This window comes from Pseudophryne corroboree, chromosome 6, assembly GCF_028390025.1.
Source record: "Pseudophryne corroboree isolate aPseCor3 chromosome 6, aPseCor3.hap2, whole genome shotgun sequence".
Classification (NCBI taxonomy): domain Eukaryota; kingdom Metazoa; phylum Chordata; class Amphibia; order Anura; family Myobatrachidae; genus Pseudophryne; species Pseudophryne corroboree.
In genome coordinates, this window is record NC_086449.1 from 746592692 (window position 1) to 746614098 (window position 21407).

Genomic DNA, 21407 nt, shown 5'->3' on the forward strand with positions numbered 1-21407 from the left:
ATGTGGAAAGACTCTAAGTGCCGCAGTGATTTCTACTAGCCTATACCACACAGTACCCTGGAGGCACCAGAGCAGATAACGACCAGCTGATTGGAGTGCCGGTTCATGCACTATTGGGGTATATATATATATATATATACATATATATATATATATATATATATATATATACACAGTCAACATTTTATATATCTTTTATTCATACATCTTTCGTCAGGTTCTGACAAAATATGTATGAATAGAAGACATCTGAAACGTTGACTATTATAACAGTACCACTGGAGTGTGCTTTGCCATGTATATTATATATATGTATATATTTTATATACACATAATATGTATTTATAATATATATATCTAATAAATATATATCGTCGGCAATAAGGCGACACTCACCAGACTTGCTACGATACTCGTCCCTGACAACGGGCGCAAGCCTGAAACGTAGGATTAAAGGACGCAAATTTTATGTTTACAGAATTCTGATGAGTTCCGCCTCATTGCCGCCGATATACATAGGTTTACAGGGTTCACTACGATCTGCCGGCGGCCGGCCTCCCGGCGACCAGCATACCGGCGCCGGGAGGCCGGCCGCCGGCTTACCGACAGTTTGGCGAGCGCCAGTGCCGTGACTAGACATTTTAGCGCTGTGTGCAAGAAACAGCATCGGCGCCCCCCCCCCCCCATATATATACAAAACAAGGCCAGTGTACGCCAAATATATAGGGGCATGGCTTTTTACACATTAAGCAGCAGAGTCCCACTTTTTACACATTATGGCAGGCAATCCCCCTTTTTTTACACATAAGGCAGGCCAGAGCAGTAACTAGACTTTTGGTGCCCTGTGCCAAAAAGAGAATTGGTGCCCCCTTCCCCCCCACAATTAAAATAGGGCAGTGCGTGCCACAGGCGTGCGCCAAATATATAGGGATGTGGTTTTATGGGGACGGGGCATGGCCATAGAATTGTATCAATTCATATTACGCCACACAGCAGAATACGTCATTCACATTACCATGCACATTAGCATCCGTCAGTCACATTACACCACACAGTACCATCCGTCGGTCACATTACACCACACAGTAGCGTCCAACGATCACATTACAACCCACAGTAGCATCTGTCGGTCACGTTACACCGCACAGTATTTATTATTATTATTATCCTTTATTTATATGGCGCCACAAGGGTTCTGCAGCGCCCAATTACAGAGTACAAAAACAAATAATCAAAACAGGAAAACAGTGACTTACAGTTGAAGACAATATAGGACAAGTACAGGGTAAATAAACATAGCTACACTAGTAAATGACAGAGATAAGTTACAGGTGGCCACAAAACTGCGGGATTTGGGCAGTTGAGGATTATTAAAGTAAGAAAAGTATAAGCACATGAGGGAAGAGAGCCCTGCTCGTGGTAGCTTACATTCAGTAGCATCCAACGATCATATTACACCGCACAGTACCATCTGTCGGTCACATTACACCATACAGTACCATCTGTCGGTCACAATACACCGTACAGTAGCTTCCGTCGGTCACATTACACAGCGCAGCCGCGTCTGTCTGTTACCTTATTCGTGTTACACCATAGAAAAGCCCCTTATATGTTAGCTAGGTAGAGGAGTGAGAGAGTGCGTGTACAGAATATGTGTGCAAATAGTGTTTGTGTGTGTGTATGCAAAGAGAGAGAGTGTGTGTATTGCACTACTTACTTCAGCTGCCAGCATCTGTTCTGTCCCCTGGAAGTCCCTCTTCACACACAGCAAGATGGGCAGCGCAGGAGGGACGGTGATCTGAGCGCATGGGAAGCACTCTCTTACTTCCAGCTGCTGTAATCTACATACAGCAGACATTGCGGGGGGTCACAAGGAGTTAAGTGGGCGGGGCTACGGGCAGCTGAAGCCGGGTATGAGAAGCGGGCAGCTGCAGCGCTGGTGGTAGAATATCGCTGATCACTAAAGGAACAACATATCGCGGTCATTGCGGGAGAAGGGGCCAGGCATACCTCACCGGTCACTGCTGCGGCTGCCAGCGCTGCAGCTAGTGGTGGTAGTCACGACCCCACAGTTTCTGGCAGCGGTCCTGCGCCCACAGTGATTTTGCGCTGTGTGCCATGCACCGCTGGCCCTTAGGTAGTTACGGCCCTGGCGAGCGCAAATGAGCCCCTTGCGGGCTCGCTGCGCTCGCCACACTACGGGCACGGTGGCACGCTACGCGCGCCGCACTATTTTATTCTCCCTCCAGGGGGGTCGTGGACCCCACGAGGGAAAATACCTGTCTGTATGCCGGCTGTCAGGCTCCCGGCGCCGGTATGCTGGTCGCTGGGACCCCGACCGCCGGCATACTGAAGACCACCCTGTTCACATGTTCACAGGCCTTAGGATGGCACCTCAGCAAAGTGCCAGTAAATTGAGAAAAATAAATAAATAAATATATATATATATATATATATATATATATAAATATATATTTGTATAATATATATTATGTATGTACAGTATATATATATAAATATATATATATATATATATATATATATATAAAAAAAATATATATATATATATATATATAGGCAAAATTACAGAGTGGACACTGAATTAATTACTGCCTTACTTTCAGCAGCTGTACTTTTGCTGCTTTGCGGTGGTGGTGTCAGGGTGGAATTAGCCGCTCCCTTGAGTCCCTTCGGCCTTCCAACTACATTGATGGCGCAGTGCCTGGAGTCTTACTGACTCCGCTAAGGACCATGGGAGGAGGAGCTGCTGCGGCCGGACATGCGCAGCAGCCCTTCTCCCGAGCGGCGGCCATCTTTGTAAGGGGCAGCCAGGCAGCAGACGCTGCTGGAATACCCACACTGCCCCTGAGTAGCGCCGCTGCGCCGGCGCCGTAACACAGTTAAACGCTGCACGCACAACCAGGTACATTTTTTGCCCTCACCCGCTCCATCCTCCGGCGCTACCGCAGGCAGCTCTGCTCTAATGGAAGAGCAGAGACGCCGACAGCGCCGAACAGCGGGCGCCCCCCCCTCACTACCAAATGATAGCTAAATCGGCAACTAGGTAAAGGCAGATGCCCTAGGCAATTGCCTAGTCTGCCTATAGCTAGGGCCGGCTCTGGTGGATGGTGTGGGCTGGTATGAATCTTGCCCTTAGATTAACAAAAATTCTTTCCTCGTACTGTCCGTCTCCACTGGGCACAGTTTCTCTAACTGAGGTCTGGAGGAGGGGCATAGAGGGAGGAGCCAGTGCACACCCATCTAAAGTTATTTATAGTGCCCATGTCTCCTGCGGAGCCCGTCTATACCCCATGGTCCTTACAGAGTCCCCAGCATCCTCTACGGACGAGGAGAAAAAGATTTACCGGTAGGTTTAAAATCTTATTTTTAGATATATGTGACAAAAGAAAAATTTGAGGAACAGAAAGATTAAGGACAGTGGGAGAGGGTCTTGTTGAGGCAGTCAATGGTACTGCAAATCACCTAAAAACCTTCTTTTGCTCAGTATTCACAGACGTTGGAGAATGGAAGAACCATGGCTAAATAAACAGACACAAGTCCACTCAAAGAGGAGAAGTACTCAAAACTGAAGGTGTACAAGTGAATGGAGCCAGACAGGATATAGCCAAAATAGCTTAAAGAGGGTCTGGTAACACCATAATTATTCAACCACTAGCCACTATCAGGAGTAATTCAAGAAGACAGCGAAGGAGGAAGTGTAATCCCTTATCACAAGTATAGAAGAGTTGGCAACTTTACTGGGTGATTACAGTTAAGATCAAGGTGAAGCATAGATGTAGCATATCTAGATGTTAGTAAGGACTTTGACACTGGCCTACATTTAAGACTGCTGAATACTTTAGAATATTCAATGGTGGTTTTATGGATAAGTCATTGACTGAAGGATAGATAACAGCGAGTTGCGGTATGTGAAGTGTATTCAGAGTGGGTAAGTTAATCCTCTGTGTACCACGGGATCTGTACTTGTACCAGTGCTCTTCAGTATATTTATTGGTAGCATTACTAATGGTAATGAAGGTTAGCCTGCCTTCTTGTACATGAAACAGAGGAATGGGTTTACTAGAAAAGGAAAAGTGGAGCTGTTGCACATAGCACTCCACCAGATTCTAGCTAGTACATTCTAGGAAACATGGCCTGTATCTGAGTCGGACTGCCTTCCACATGATCATCATACTCATTTGCTAGACAGCAAGGTGGTCCAATGGTTAGCTTTGCTGGCTCACATCACTGTGGTCATGGGTTTGATTCCAGCCTGAGCCCTATCTGTGTGGAGTTTGTACGTTATCCTTGGCTTTCCTTCGGGTGCTCTGGTTTCCTCCAAAAACATGCTGGTAAGTTCATTGTTTTCTGAGAAAAAAATAACTCTGGAAGCTATTTGTATACAAATGGTCGGGAGTATCGATTGTAAACTCTACTGGGACAGGGATTGATATTCTCTGTAAAGCGGAGTGTAAAATGTGTTAAAAATATATACCCTCAGATATTCTGTACTGCTGTGAATATCCAGATTATCTGATTCGCTACATTTTACCCTGTCCTACTTTAAATGTGGAGATATCTGGAAGATCATGACATGAAGGACTTATAAATAAATAAAAAACGTTTCTTTGAACAAGTAAATTCCTACTTATTGCTACAAAGCCAATACACACTCTGGATGATATATGCTTACCAAGAGAGAACATCTCCCACAGAAGGATACCATAGGACCAAACATCACTCTGCACTGTGTAGATACAGTCAAAAATGCTTTCTGGGGCCATCCACTTAACCGGCAGGCGAGCCTGAAGACATAAATTGTTCATGTAAAATAAGATTACCTCTAGATGCCATTTTTCTTGTGCTCATTTCAATGGTTGTATATTCTGCTCAATAAAATCAAGTCTAAGTCTAAGTTATTTACTTTTGCTTAATTGAAAAACAACACTACTTGTATTTAATCATAATGAACTGAGCTTATAGAATAACTTTAATATTCCATAAAACTGATATTGGGAAGAGGATGTGTCAGTCAGCCCAAACTGCCACTCAAAAACTAAGGCCAATTGGTGTTTGTGACAGGCTGGGCTGACTCTGTCATCCACCGTGTAGTATCCCTACAAGAGCAAGCATAACATATTTGTGGTTTTCTGCTAAAAGATAATTTAGTACCTCATTTTATTTTAGCTCATATTATTTAATTTTATTTTGTCATATACCATCTATATAACATTACAAAACAGATTGGATTTTCTTGCTTTGAAGATGACTTGAAGATAAATCCACATTATATGCAATACAGGGTACCCCCTTCTGAGTTGGAGGTTACAGAAACATGCTGAATGGGAAATGAACCAGATGGCTGTGTGATAATGTTTTATTGATAATAAAATGATGTGGCCTTTACTATAGTAAGTTTCTGTCACCACACATTGTAGGCTATAAATGATGACACAGTATGGAATCAGTATGTTTTCCCGACTGACGGGATTCCAGCAGTCAAAATACTGATGCCGGAATTCTGACCTCGAGCTCATCATGTCCCCTCACGGGCCCGGTGACAAGGTTCTATTCCTCCTCAGGTGGTGGAGTGGACCACTACCCAAGTGGGGTTACTGGCCGGCGGTCAGAATTCCGACCATCAGCATTTCAATGTTTGTCTGGATTTTGATCGCCAGGATCCTGACAGTTGGGAATATAACGGTATACCCACAGTCTGTATGTCTGTTCACATACAGTGGGTGAGATTCAAATGATATATCACGCCCAATTTCCTTTCTAAAATGATCTCCGTTAACGTGCATATTGCGCCCATAGTAATCAGGTTTAGCTGTGTAAAGGGTTGGGTGCCTCACTACTCCGGGCGTAGCGAGCTGACATAATGATACAACGTCCCTGAGGGCAGAAACAGAACGAGTGTGGAAAGGGGTGAAAATAATTGAATCCCGCTAAGTATGTTTTTCCGAGTCACTGAAAATAACAAGCTTGCCTTTCCCCACTGTCAGTGCCATGTCAGCAGAATACCAAAGTGTTTCTGCTTCCCAATGAGATTTGTGCAGTGACCCTTCACCTACACACAATGGAGCGAGGCAGCCATGTTGGATGAACCAATGTTCTGCCTATTAATGTAACAGATGCTAGTGACATCGCTTGATGGGCTGTGTATTTGCTGTGGCCCTTGTCTGGCCTTTGTTTGTAGGGGTAGGGCCCACTATAAATGTGCTAAGATATTAAAGGGAGTGCTATAACATAAAGAAAAGAGTGCAGTTGCTATTATTATAACTGATCAATGAAAAATGTAATACTTACATTGCCTTTGACAACATAGTTGCTATCATTCTCAATGTCCCTGGCCAGGCCGAAGTCACAGATCTTAGCAATGCGCCCCTGTGTCACCAACACGTTTCTGGCAGCAACGTCTCTGTGAATACACTAGATATGATTTAGCAAAACATTAGTACAAAGTAACGCAAACAACCTGGAGAATATTGTAATGGGAAATATAATCAAGCTGTAGCAAAAGGCAGTCAGTTCTATAATAAATGACTGCATTATCCAGAAAGGGAAGTTCTATTATCAGATACTGTAACAGATCACACCTGTAGCTATGGTATACTGTAGTGCAGGCGTTACAACTTAAGGTGCCTATAGACACTGCCAGTATGAGCGCTGATTAGGCAGTGTTAGACCTAGCTGGTAACAAATCACTCCATAGACTGTATGGTCACACAAAGACTGTCTATACTGATCAGCATCTGATCAGGTTCTATGAGTGTAACAGCCTGTTATTGTAAGGAGTTAAATTTTCTTCTTATACCCCTTTTACATAGCAAAAATAACCCGGTATCGACCCAGCATATTGCAACCCGGGACCCATTTACTACATAGGGAGTGGTGGCGTGGAGATGAGCTCATCTCCCAGCGCCGCCTGCACCCCCCATGTCGGCTACGCCTCCGCCGCCATGGCAACCGACGCGGCATATTGGGTCGGGAAGCCAGCACAGAGGCTCCCTTGCCGGATCACACCTGGGAATGACCCGTTTCCAATTCCCGGGTGGGATCCGGCATTGGAGATGTGAAAGGGGTATTACTATGCCTGATTCATTTCTATACTGTGTCTCAAATTCTTCAGTGAAGATTGGAGGAATAAGCAGATGTGCTCAAGGTCAGATAAATCATACAATGCCGTAACTAGGGGGCGGCTAAGGGGTCACATGCCCCGGGCGCCGGAAGGAAGGGGCGCCGAGAATGCTTCCCGTCTCTATCGACCAGCTGCTCCCCCACTCGTGATCGCCTACCAAGAGTGCAGGGGATGTGGCTGCTGTGGTGCCCAAGCTGCCTCCAGGGCTTGCTGCCCCGCATTGAACTTAGTTTATACTAACAGCACGTTCAGTGGTCATTGCATATCCACCTAGACTCTACGGACAGACCCCTTGGCATAAACGGTCACGTGATGTGGGAACCCGGAAGTGAAGCACTAGCGCCGAAGACACGGAGGACGAGTGCCACAGAAGAAATCCGGTGAAGGGACAGAGTCTACAGCAGCAGGAAGGCCATCAGGTGAGTCTCTGTAAGCGGAGGGGGTGTGCAGCGACTGGTTCTCTGGAACTCAGACTGCCAACATCTACCCAGACAGGATCCGATCTCTATAGTAATCAGCATCAGAGGATAACTCAGTAAAGAACTGAACACTGTTAGCAAATACCACAATAGTTAAAGACCAGTCTGAAGCCCCTGCTCCCCCAGTCCTCAGAGCAGACACCGTGAAGCATATGGTTTAAACAGCTGCATCCCCCCCCTCTCTCTCTCTCTCTCTGACACCCCTCTCTCTCTCACACATCTCTTCCTCACCCCTCTCCCTACTCCTGTCTCTTCTCTCTCTCTCTCTCCCTCTATCTTTCTTCCTCATCATTCTCTCTCCTCCATTTCTCTCCCTCACCCCTCTCCCACATCCCTCTTCCCCATCTCTCTCTCCTATCTCTATCTCCTTTCTCTCTCTCATCTTTCTCTTCTCTCTCTCCCTCTCCTCCATCTCTCTCCTCTCTCCCATCTCTCTCTCTCTCGCCCATCTCTCTCTCATCTCTTTCTCACCCCCTCTCCCATCTCTCTCTTTCCCATCGCTAGCTCCTTTCTCTCTATCCAATCTCTCCCATCTTTCTCTCTCCTCATTCTCTCTCTCTCCACTATCTTTCTCCCCCACCCTCTCCTCCATCTCTCTCCCTCACCCCTCTCTCTTTCTCTCTCCTCTATCCCATCTCTCTCTCTCCATCTCTTCCCTATGAGGCGGTGTAATGTTATTGAGGGGTACTACTGTGCAGTGTAATGAGAATAAGATTGCGCTACGGTGTAGTGTAGGTTTGTTTTTTTGTACTTTTTTTTAACAATTATTTGTTATTTTTATTTGTTTTATTTTATTTTATTAAATTTTCTTTATTATTTTTTAATGAGGGATGAGGTGAAGGGGCGCCAAATTACTGCCTTGCCCCAGGTGCCGAAAATCCAGTTTTGGCCCTGATATAACAACAATGAATGTAGAGTTACACTTTAAACAGAGAAAATGTTATTTATTGTTCTGGAAACTGGCCAAAGTCTGTTGTCTCTCGATCTGCCTCAGGTTCTTGCAATAGAGTTCATCTTTGATTATTATTACCAGTTATTTATATAGCGCACACATATTCCGCAGCGCTTTACAGAGAATATTTTGCCCATTCACATCAGTCCCTGCCCCAGTGGAGCTTACAATCTATATTCCCTACCACATGTACACACAGACACATTCACACTAGGGTTAATTTTGTTGGGAGCCAATAAACCTACCAGTATATTTTTGGATTGTGGGAGGAAACCGGAGTACCCAGAGGAAACCCACGCAAGTACGGGGAGAATATACAAACTCCGCACAGTTAGGGACATGGTGGGAATTGAACCCATGACCTCAGTGCTGTGAGGCAGTAATGCTAACCATTACACCATCCATACTTGCATAGTTAAGAATACTTTGATGCAAAGTATCCTTAACTATGCAAATTTGTCCGTAAGGGCAAAGGTTAATTTTCTATATTATAATAACTAACTGGTCACCTTGCACTATACTAGAAAATTATTTAAAACTGATATTAAACATAACATAGTAATAAACAACAATATTAAACATGCAATTAACTGTAAAACATTTGCCGGTTGCAATAACAGCAAGTTTTGCAAAGACTTTCCTCCTATACCTCTTTTAGGGCATGCATGTAAACCACCACAAGTAATTTGTTCAATGAGTCTTTTAGAGTTTGTGCACGTGTTGATAAATATTAGTGAAAGCTCTCTTACAATTTGTTGCCTGTGCTTCATAGATAGAAAGAAGCTATATCTTCCTCAGTGGTATCCCCTGGGTGATATATAGATGCAGACATGCTCATCTGAGGCGGCTCCATCACAGGCGTGCACTCCCGGCGTGACTAGGCGATCCGTCCGCCTAGTCATGCCGGGACTGCACAGAGACGTTCCCATTCTGAGCGTCTCTGTCTCCAGGCGGACAGAGATGCCCTTTCGGCGTTAGGCGCGCCCAGGCACAGACGGAGCCACAACTAGCGTGACTCCATCTGTAGTCTAGCTTGTCAATTAGCGCTGCTCCTAGCTCCTTATTAACTAGTCTGTTCTAGTAAGCCTGACTATTCTTCCTTGTTGACTAATTTTGGAAATAATTAAAGTTTCCGATTGTTGCATATTTTCTCTAATCTGACCCACAGTCACTAATATTACCACACATATAGTACAGGGCATCCCATGCATTTACGGATTGTTATAATAAATCAATACTAATTTTGTATAGGCACATAAAGTCCCTTATAGGGGTGCCACATAAAATGGCAGGCAAGATGAACATACATGGGGGAGGTCTTTCAGAAGTGGACGAAGGTGCTATTTCTGCTAGAACATAGAAGGAGCAGTGATAGCACTACTATGATAAAGCAGCAGGGGGCGTCATGTCTCCTGCTGCATAACTGATCCAAACAGTGTCCTAGGATGCGTTGTCGAATCATCTCTGACACCATCGGCCGGCTGTGTGACTCAGCTGCCAACTACAGGCCAAGAAATCTCTGACCTCTGATGGAGACCCTGGCCTCTTCCCTCCCCTGCATCGGCGGGGACATGCCTCCATGTGGAGAAATAGAGGCCATCGCCAACCCCTCCCTGCTCCCAAATGTCATCAGACTGTCAATCACTGACCGTCTGATGCCGTCCTGCGTGCGCAAAAGGGTCCTGCACATGTACAAAGTACCGATAATCGGTACTTTGCTATGGACGCAGCAACTCTTACCACATCTGAATGGACCCCCATGGAGTTGGGAGATGTTTAGCCATCATATGAGTGCATGGTACATGGTAGGCTACAGTACTGTTTGAAGGGGCCAGATGACTAAAAACATAATAACATAAAATTATTTTATATTAAGCATTCTTTTATAGAATGCACAGAGGTGTTTATTAAGTACAGTACAAAAAAATAAAAATAAAAGAGGATGAAAGAACATTATGCTGGAATTAGTAAATGGGAACCTGAAAGCTGATAAAAGGAGGGATGCTTTGCTAACAGAAGGGTAGATAGGAGCATGGATTGCTATCTAAGAAGATGCACTGATCTTTACCCCCAGGAGCATGGCTCAACCTGTGGCTAACTCAGGGCCAGTTCTAGCACTTTTTGCGCCCTGGGTGGTAAATAGGGGCGTGGCTTCTTACAGGGGGCGTGGTCAGTTACGCCCCCTGTACAGTAAAGTAGCGCCGCTGAAATGCTGTGCGTTGTGCGATGACGTCATCGCGCACCGCACAGAAAAGGTCTTCTCCACGAAGGGAAACTAGACGCGTAGCGTCTAGTTCCCTTCGCAGGGGGACACAGCAGGCAGCGGGGGGCACAGCGGGCAGCGGGGGGCACAGCAGTAGTGGATCTTGCCATGGTGCGGTGCCCTCCGGAAGGCGGCGCCCCGGGCAAAAGTCCTGCTTGCCCGTGGCAAGATCCGCTACTGGGCTAACTGAATCTGCCCCTGAAAGTAAGAGTCCTCTGCTTTGTATGTTTCTTCTATGTTTTGAATCCACCCACACGTTCACCAAGGCAACTTACATTCTTAACTGCCAAAAACGACATCCCCTGTGCCACTTGAAGTGAAAAGTTCAAAAGATCATGAAGGTCCAATGGTAAATGATCATCCATGTCTTCTTCTTCCTCCAGGAGATCTCCTGAAAACACAGTTATCCCATTGTTGTAGTGCAACAAATCTATTATCCTGACAAGGGTTCCCAACTGCCCATGTATTTACTAGCCAGAACAGTGAGAAGGAGACTTGATTGGAGATGCGTCAGGCAGAGTAAAGAGAGCAAAAGTGGATGAGTGGAGAAGTTGACCAAAGCAACCAATCAAATTCTACCTATAATTTTACAGAATGCACTTGATAAACGCTACCTCAAAGCTAATTGGTTGTTATGGGCAACTTCTGCACTTTTTCACTCTTTGAGCTGTTTGATACATCTCCCTCCTTTTGCCAGTGTTAGTATTAGGGGTGTACAATAAGACTGCAGACTGTATGGTCTTGAACTGTAATCTTTGATTAAAGTTTTTGTAAAATGTCAAGGCACAAAACTGTATATAAGCAGGGGTTGGGTATGGTTGACCAGTGGTGCAGCACTGCATAAGTCATGTTCACTTCCTTCACTAACTCCAGGCACCATCCAAGTACTTGGACTCGGGGTGCCCTCCCCATCACGACATGTCCAGGAAAGTGGTGGATTTCCTGGACCATGAATGCATCCAGGAGCTTGGTCATCCACTGTACAGTTCAGACCTGGCCCCCTGCGACTTCTTCGTATTGCCAGAAATCAAGAGCAAGATGTTTGGGATTTGTTTTGAGTCACTGGAAGCTGCAGTGGAGACCTTCATCCACCATTAAGAAGACATGCCTACTTCAGTCTGGTCCAGCTGCTACACCAAGTGGTTTGAGTGCATGCAACTATGCATAGACTCCTCCGGCGAATACTATGACAAAATGTAATGTTCATTTTGTTTGTAAAAAAAATGCTTTTTGTGCATCCGGAAACTTATTGCACGCCCCTCATACTTTACTAGTTATAAAACAGAAGACATATAGCCAAGCCGGTATTATTTTCCAGAAAAGCTGGCATGCTTCTCATGACCCCCATAAGAAAATTTGGGAGTTTAATTGCAAGCGGGGTATTATGATGATATGGGACAGGTAACCTAAGAACGCATTGTGTATGGAATGCCGGCGACTGGGATCCTGGCAGTCAGCATACCAACACCGGGATCCCAGCCGCTAGGATGCCGGCAGGGGGGCGAGCACAATGAAGCCCCTTGTGGGTTATTGCCACTCTATGGGTGTCATAGATACCCACAAGTGGGAATAGCCCCTGTTAGCCAGCATTCTGGCTGGCGGCATTGTCAGTGGTCGGGATTCCGGCGTCGGCATCCTGACCGCCAGGATCCCGACTGCCGGCAATGTAACTAGATCCCCTAAGAACTGCCTGCATCCAGCCATGTGTAGTAAGCATGCCTACCTTGCTTGGACTTGCTGTTGGAGGTAACTGATTTCATATCGATATGACTGGAATTTTCTTTGCTCACAAATCCACTGTCGCTGGCAAAAAATAAAATCATCCATTAGATCCCATGTGTTTAGCAATTACCTTGTATTACAAGTTTATCCTACGATGGAAACTGTATGTAAACTGGATGTGTCCAACTGCTTTTATTACATGCTGCAGAGGCAAATAAGTAACCCTGCCTACATCATACTACAATGAAAATGCCCCTTGCAAGGGCTGGTGCTGGTGCCTTCCACTGATTAGAACTTGCCAACTGCGGCCCTTCCATGTCAGAAGCTGGCATTTTTCGAGGAGGCACCGTCAAGACAGGGGTCTATTCATGAAGCAGTGAAAAGTGTGGAGAAGTGAACCAGTGGAGAAGTTGCCTATGGCAACCAATCAGCATTGAAGTAACATTTATCATTTGCATACTATCCAATTGTACGGAGCAGCTGATTGGTTGCCATGGACAACGTTTCCACTGGCTCACTTCTCCAAACTTTTCACTTCTTCATGAATAGACCCCTTTATTACTCATTTACTATTTTAGGCAGCTCCTAAACCCTGGCGGATTCAGAGGGTAGTCTGGTATGTATTTTTTTTCTCCCCTTACAGGTGCACTGAAGGTCCCAGTGGACTATGGATGCCAAGGCATGCTGGCATTTGTAGTTCTCCCAAGTGCCATTTTGCATGGCATCTATTAAAATTGGCCATGACAAGGCTTGCTAGGAATATCTTTATTGTAAAATTGAAAAGAGCCATAGTGCTATTAGCTTAAGGCTAGATTTTAAAAGGTGGGCCTGATCACTCTAAGAAATACAGCCCTGTGCTGACCACCCTTGAGCTGGTTGGTCCTACAGATGTGTCCTCATATAGTGTTGCTCAAGTCGCGCAAATAGCTCCTCTTGGCACTCCAGATCCCGGGTGAGACGTCTGCGCAGAGCATCTTTCTCACTCAAAATGTGCTTCTTATTCACATAAATAAAACAACTGGAAGCACTGGTCAATTTCATGTGTGACATTTGTACATGTGTGTGCGAATGAGTCTGAAGAAGTGCTACGATGTTATTTCTCACGCCAAGTTCCGTTGTGTGTCATCTACGACTTTGTATGTTTTTAAACGGAATCAGTATGATATCCCGGCTGTCGGGATCCTGGCATTCAGCAGACCGATGTTGGAATCCCGTCGGCGAGCGCAACGTGTCTCCTCGCGGGCTCTCTGCGCTAGCCATGTTTCGGGCCCAGTGGTAACCTCCGGTCGCCACACTAATCTATTCCCCCTCAGGTGGTGGCGTGGACCACCACCCAAGTGGGGAAACTCGACTGCTGGAATTTCACAGGGTGTTGGGATTCCGGCGTCGGTATCCTGACCGCCGGATCCCGACAGCCGGCAACGCGACTGCCTCCCATTTAAACTAATTGCTGTGCAGTTATAGTAGCAGTCTAGCATCTGTACTGCACTTTGAGAGGTGTTTCGCTACATCTGCATTGCGAATAAGGGCTTAATTCCTAATATTTGTATGCAAATCCGATGTTTGGGGGTCTGTGCAGGCACAAGACCCATTCTGCGCATGTGCAGAACAGGTCTTGCGATGTTGCAGCTAGGGAAGCCAATCCCGCCTCATTTTTTCAATCCCAGGATTGAGTTGATCAATGAACATATTATTATTCTGTATGGCCCAGCCCCACAGGAAAAAACTTTATCCCAGAAGTCCCAGCCCCATACAGGAATAAAATATCTTTCATGGTCAATCTCCAGTCAGGTGCAGCTCAGACAGTGTGACAGTGTGTCACTGACAGTTGCACGTGACCGAGGCACTCGGCAGACCTCTGCTTAGCAAGCGGGTGGGCGTGGCTGTTTAAGGGGTGAGCTGGCATGAGGCTGTGTAGCGTGACCTCTATAACGTCACACTCAGGTGCACAGCCATGTTGTAGGAGGCACAGGCAGCATCTGAGCTGAGTACTAGTGCTCAGCACTGCCTGGGGTTAAAACAACTATGTGCATGCACAGCTTAATTACTGAAATCCTGTGATTGGCCTCCCTACTCTGAGCCCCCTGTCAACCGCAGCCTCGGGGGGCAGCAACTGGCACTGTTCTGTCAGGCTCCGGAGCCTTACCTCCGGCGGGTGCTCCAGCGGGTGCTCCAGCGGGTTACCGACCCGCTGGTTGGTGCGGCTGTGGCGGCAGATATCTGCTGGCGGCGGGTCCTCCTGGACGGACGTGCGGTTGCCAAGGGCCGAGGGTCTGGAGAGCCGGGCGCTGCAGCGGGAATCGCTGCAGTAAGGTCCTCTAGTGGTGACACAGTATAGTGTGTCAGAGACAGAAGCTGGCTAAAGCTGTGTGCTAACAGCTAAGTATGTCTCCTGTGCTGGGGGCAGCCATGTTGGAGACCAGAGTATTACCAATGAAGTTCCCAATCTGTGTCCAGCCAATCCTGCGTGCTCTCCCCTTACAAAACGGGGCTGGCTCAGAGGGAGAGTGCCAGTGCTTCAAGTTACCTCCTTGTGAAAGGTTCTCCAGCTCTGTGCTCCCAGGTTACTTCTGGTTCCCTGATCCTGGTTGCTCTCATCCATCGGTTACCTAAATGCTGCTGCAGTCCTGCTGTCTAAGTCCGTTGCCACTCGTGGAAGCGCTCAAGGGGTCCCAGGTCGTAGAGGAGCTCCAGGTTCTAACGGCGGTTCCTGCAGACGTCTTCATTTCTTCAAAGTCCAAGTTCGTCAGCCTCATCTTTCAATCACAAACCACAGTCTTCATTTCTTCAAGGTCCAAGTTCTTCAGCCTATCTTTCACTCACAAACCACATCTTCATTTCTTAAAAGTCCAAGTACTTCAGCCTCGTCTTTTAATCATAAAACACAGTCTTCAGTTCTTCTTTACCGGAGTTCTTCAGCTTCACTCTTCAAGTCATTTCCATAGACTCTAATTCTTCCAGTTTCTTCTATTTCTCCAATATTCGTGTACAGCCTGATTATTCATTAAAACTACAGTTATCTTCCTAGTACGAAGTCCTCCTTTTCTTTACACCCTCCGGCCAACGTTAACACTTAGTTTGGCTTCCACCCCATGAGGAGGAATTACATTCAGCCACCTCATTTACTCCCCTCATAGGTAGCTGTCCCTTCAGCCAAAATTCGGTTGTCAGAACCCCAACTTACGCCGAGCGTGACATGTTCTTCAAAACGGGGCCGAAGGTGTGATAGGTCTAGGGTTGTACACAAACTTCCCGAACCCGGCTGTCCTGATCCTACGACTAGCCTGAGTAAACTTCAGCTTATGCATGCTTGCCGGTGCCTAAAACCATTGCGAATTGCGACCTAAGGTCGCAATGGTGATCCAAGGGTGCGTCCTCAGACGCAGCACTCGGATCCTCACTACTGCACACAGGAGGCGTCTATCTCCTAGAGACGCCTCCTTCTGCAATAGAATTTTACAATAATCATTTACAAGACAAAACCAGGTTGGTTTTGCCTTGTAAATGATTGCTGCTTTAAAAAATATGGCCATTTTCGTCCGCAGTCCCGCACCTCCGGCAACTCGGACTCTATGACATTTACCCCCAAGTGTCTTAGGTAGACAAGTAGGGTCCCTTGAGAGCTCATGCTTGAGTAATCAGTACCCATTCCTTTACAATCCCACATTTACCTCATATACTTTTGTTCAACAGACATATTTTTGTAGTCTCCGGTAGTCTGTGCCAGGCCGGCTGTGAACATATTGTTCATGGCTTCCGCTTTTCCTCTCAAGAAGTTCAACAGGTCTCCGTGCTGACAGTACTCTGTGATCACCAGAATTGGACCTAGTAGACAGAAGCAACACATTCAGGGCTGTGTTCTAACATTAGTGGGGCTCATGCATCGGTACATGCATATATATTTTGCAGATGCTTCTTGAAATTTTGACACTGCGCAAAGTTCCAGTGCCGAGTGCACACATCTAAGTGTGATTCCGAGTCATAGTTGCCACTCCACTGCAGCTGAACTAGTGTAACTAGTGGATATAGGGCATCTCCACATTGGCTATTGCTGAGTGCATAGGCAAATGCAGGGGGGGTTCCAGTTGCCCAGAAACTACCCTTCTCCACAGTCTGGCCAGTGACCACTACATGCAGTATAAAGGGTAGAATGGAGCTGCTGCACATGCCCAGTGGCTGCAGATTTTCCCACCAACTCTGCTGTGTCTGTGGATCTGAGAGCTCAGTCATCACACCAGAGAGAGAATCTGGTAAGTGGCTTACCGTGATCATTGGACCTGCATGTGTCTGACGTGCTGTACCACATAAACCGCAGATTTTTTTGCTGCAGACTACAGCTCGGTACATGCTACAGATGTGTCCTATTAGAAATCAACAAAGTTCTAAGAGGACACATCTGTAATTATGCATCCTTCATGGGCTGGACCCTAAAATCAAACATTTATAAACCCCCCTCCAGAAATCCTGCGTTTGCCTCTGGAGTGACGGCATGGCAGTGAATGTGAGTGAAGGGCGCACCAGCGACTAGCTTCAACAATGAACTTACGCCCATATATCTCTCCACCCACCCAAATCACAACGAGAGACGTATCAAGCCTTGGAAAGAGATAAAGTGGACAAGCTTCTCAAAGCAGCCAATAAGCTTCTATCATTTGTCTAGCACAGTTTATGAAATGACAGAATCTGATTGGCAGCTGTGAGAAACTTCTCCATTCTATCTCTCTTCAGGAGTGATACATCTCACCCACAGTGAGATTAATCTTACCCTTGAGCACATACAATGAATACATGAAATATTTTTTATGTATTGAAATCCCCAATAATAGTAGACACAACATAGGAAGCAGTACCGTATAAAGATAGTAAATGAAGATTAAGGATTAAACAGGGAGTAAAAGGTGCAGGACGCAACACAAAATTCTGCCAAGCCTTACCTCCACTTGTGCAGGCGCCCAGAAGATTAACAATGTTTTGGTGGTTTCCCAAATGGCTGAGAATTTTGAGCTCGGACATCAAAGCCTCCACTTCATCAGAATGGGCACTGGCTGAACAAAACAGAAGAGGAAACTAATTTTCTTTTCTTTTCAGGACATTTTGCCTATACAAGGTAGAGGCACCAATTTGTGTAAGTTACACTAACATTCACGACCACAAATTCTATAAAATTCACTTCGTGCTTCAGGGACGTTACTAGTTCCTACTAGTCAGTTCCTGCAGTCTCATGATTCTTAGGGGGTCATTCCGAGTTGATCGCTCGTAGCAGTTTTTAGCAGCCGTGCAAACGCTATGCCGCCGCCCACTGGGAGTGTATTTTAGCTTAGCAGAAGTGCGAACGGTTGATCGCAGAGTGACTACAAATTATTATTTTTTCAGTTTTAGAGTAGCTCAAAACCTACTCAGCACTTGCGATCACTTCAGACTATCCAGTTCCGGATTTGACGTCATAAACCCGCCCAGCGTTCACCCAGCCACGCCTGCGTTTTTCCTGGCATGCCTGCGTTTTTCCGCACACTCCCTGAAAACGGTCAGTTGCCACCCAGAAACGCCCACTTCATGCCAATCACTCTGCGGCAAGCAGTGCGACTGAAATGCATCGCTAGACCCTGTGCAAAACTACATCATTCGTTGTGCCCGTACGTCGCATGTGCGCATTGTGCCGCATGCGCAGAACTGCCGCTTTTTTAACCTGATCGCTGCGCTGCGAACAAATGCAGCTAGCGATCAACTCGGAATGACCACCAATGTTTGGCCGGCCCGGTGACACAGTGGTTAGTATTGCATATTCCCAGAACTGGGCTCATGGGTTCAATTCTGGCCTGGGCCCCATCTGTGTGGAGAGTTTATATCAAGCTTTGGAGGAAAAAGTGGAGTAGTTGTTGTTTAAATGTATTCATTTAACTTAGTTACTGATATTAAGAGTAATGTGTGGCCCTTTTGAAGATTAGGGGGCCACCTAATGCGGCCCCTGAAGTGTATCAGTTTGCCTGTCACTGCCGCATACAGAGAACCCACAGTGGGCTTCTACAGACTTATGGATTTATTTTCCGAGAGTGGAGAGCAGGTGTAACCCTGGTGCACTCTGGGTTGACCGTCCACTGGTGCAAAACCAAGATCTTTTGCAGTGTGCATCATAAGTGACCTACAGTGGGTGTTAAATGCTCAATATGCAGTCCGTAAACTACCTTTCAACCAAGTTGCCTCTTTTCCTTACTCCTACACCAGTGCACCAAGGCTCTGAGCTTAGTTTTCACCTCAGTTTAATGACGTGTCAGCACCTTTTCTGACGTTTCAGCGTTTTACTCACGTTTCAGCATTTTCACAGCTACCCTGAGGGCCGAGTCATCTTTTCCCATTCCAAAGGCCGTAGCTTCCATCACCTTTCCAAATGCACCTGCTCCCAGTGTTTTTCCTATACATAGGGGGAGAGGGGAAAAGGACACATAACTTCTATTGCTCTGCAGGCTGCACAGTTCTCTTTTTGTAAAAACCACAGGAAATAAGCAAATCACAATTTTGTGGAACTACAACTTTTTGGTACTAAGCGGAAAAACAGAGTTGTTTATTTACCTTTGTTACTAGATCATACCTAAAATAGCTACATATACAGTAAGAACATGTGTAATAGCCTGAAAGTTGCAAGTACGGCACAATTCCGATAATTTAGCCTGTAGATTTTAAGCAGTAATATTTAAAAGGAAGTACCATGATGGGCCAAACATATGGACCATAATATTAGACTGTTGCTGCATTGTAAATAGGGAGACTTGACATTCATCCTGTCCCATAGTAAAATTATATATAAAAGTGGTTAAGATGTGATCAGAATAGTGATTTTTTTTTAATGTCTATTAGCTTTCATCTTGTAATGAATGATTATAATATAGGAAAAATTAAATATTATAATTAATGGGTGTGCCGTGATTGCATAGTTTAGGTACGATTCGTGGAACTACACATACCAGCAAGTTGTACTGCATCTGCTGATTATCTCAAATGAATACCATGATTGCATAGTTTAGGTACATTGAGAAAGAGTGTTTGTTTTTTGTTTGTTTTTTAACTCTGTAAAGATTTAGTTGGCTGTCTTATTGGTATGTAATGCCTGTTTGTGTAAGTTAATTTATTGCCTTAATTTGAAGTGGGATTGTATTGGGGGAGGAGTTTGAAATCATTGCATTCACATGGAAATTGTTCCTACTTAAAGTCTAGTATTCGGCTGGAAGCCGTCGGCTGGGAGTGCTTCCATTGAAGTGCTGACATAAAAGTGTTATTATAATATTAGCGTTATACCTGCGTTAAACTGAAGGAGAACAGAAGGAAAACAACAACACACCAAAACTATGACATATGGACTGTCTTAATGCCTCAAAAGTATGTAATTCATCTTATGCATATTATCTGTCTTTTTAACTAAGAAAAGACATCCCCAATCTGCTCACTACAGTTCTCTATTATGCAAACTCATGTATGTTCTTGATGTAATGAATTGCTTGTAATTGGCATTGCATGTGTGGGGAAGTTGTTCAGTGAAACAGTTTTATTACTGCATGCTGTCTGGTGTTACCTCCTTTGACCATTTGGCCATTTGTGGACAGGTGTACTATATCTTTTCATTTAGTGAGGTGTAGTCGTGGTGTAAAGGACAGAGTGTGATTCCTGATTGGGAGGGGGGGGGGGGGAACAAACAAACAAACACTGAACAACATCACCAAACAGGTAATTTCAACTTTAAACTTGTTATTTTTTGTACTGTCTGGACATGGCTACTAATAACAGATGCACAGACAAAATTCTTAAAGCTATGTGTGCAAATGCTAGGAGCTTAGGAGACAAAATTCCAGAGCTAATTGCGATAATGACAAGGGATAACCTGGATATTGTCGCAATTACTGAGTCATGGTGCAATGAGAATCATGACTGGGACATAGCTATACCAGGATACAATTTATTTAGGAAGGATAGAATGGGAAGAATAGGAGGAGGGGTAGCAATGTATGTGAAAAAAAGCATAAATGCTACTTTAATACAACATGTTGAGGACAAAACTGAGGCCCTTTGGGTCACCACGGAAACTGGGGAGAAGGACATTATTCGCATTGGGGTGATCTATAGACCACCAGGCCAGGGGCAGGATTTGGACAGGAACCTATTGTTGGACATCTCTAAAATGGCTTTAAAGGGAGAAGTTATAATCATGGGAGACTAATTTACCTGATGTAAATTGGGAGGGGTCCTTTGCAAGTTCAGCTACAAGTGGCAAATTTCTAAATTCCTTACAGGGAGCATCTCTCAAGCAATTGGTGAGGGAGCCCACTCGCAAAGACTCAATATTAGATTTGATTCTTACAAATGGTGACAGGATATCAGACATATATTTGGGTGAGCACCTGGGATCCAGTGATCATCAAGCAGTATGGTTTAGTATAAAGACAGGATCCAACTCCTGTCACACAAAAACAAAGGTGTTGGATTTTAGAAATGCTGTCTTTGCAAAAATGGGGAGATGTTTAAGTGATTCATTGGCGGACTGGAGAAACTTGGAAGGAGTGCAGGAGAGATGGGAAAAACTGAAAAGTGCAACACTAAGGGCAACAGACCTTTGTATCAGAAGGGTTAGGAAAAGCACCATGAAAAGGAAGCCAATGTGGTTCACAAAAGAAGTATCAACTAGTGTGAAAGCAAAAAAGATGGCTTTTAGGAAATACAAACAGACTCAAAATAATAATGACAAAGAGGTGTATCTTGACAGACGGAAGGATGCTAAGAAAGTGATCAGACGTGCAAAGGCAGAAGCTGAGGAGACAATGGCCCAGTCGGTAGATAAAGGGGGCAAAACTTTTTTTAAGTATA

At 45.2% G+C, this 21407-nt stretch overlaps 1 protein-coding gene and 1 long non-coding RNA gene across 3 annotated transcripts in view; one reads left to right on the forward strand and one right to left on the reverse strand.

Annotated features, from left to right (window-relative positions):
- Positions 1-21407, forward strand: part of LOC134933376 (uncharacterized) — a 78066-nt gene that overhangs the window by 48180 nt on the left and 8479 nt on the right. Inside the window, exon 3 of one of the 2 annotated variants that reach the window (XR_010179683.1) lies at positions 3506-4919. The exons of the other annotated variant lie outside the window; for it this stretch is intronic. This is a non-coding gene — a long non-coding RNA (uncharacterized LOC134933376). Of the gene's footprint in view, positions 1-3505; positions 4920-21407 lie in introns of those variants that run through there. 2 annotated transcript variants of the gene reach the window in all.
- The window catches only part of CSF1R (colony stimulating factor 1 receptor), a 222467-nt gene that overhangs the window by 28883 nt on the left and 172177 nt on the right, over positions 1-21407 (reverse strand). Inside the window, exons 12-18 of the mRNA XM_063928516.1 lie at positions 18862-18966; positions 17492-17602; positions 16229-16382; positions 12559-12638; positions 11111-11226; positions 6310-6432; positions 4694-4805 (exon numbers count right to left, since the gene is read on the reverse strand). Coding sequence (XP_063784586.1) covers positions 4694-4805; positions 6310-6432; positions 11111-11226; positions 12559-12638; positions 16229-16382; positions 17492-17602; positions 18862-18966 — 801 coding nt within the window. The remainder of the gene's footprint in view (positions 1-4693; positions 4806-6309; positions 6433-11110; positions 11227-12558; positions 12639-16228; positions 16383-17491; positions 17603-18861; positions 18967-21407) is intronic.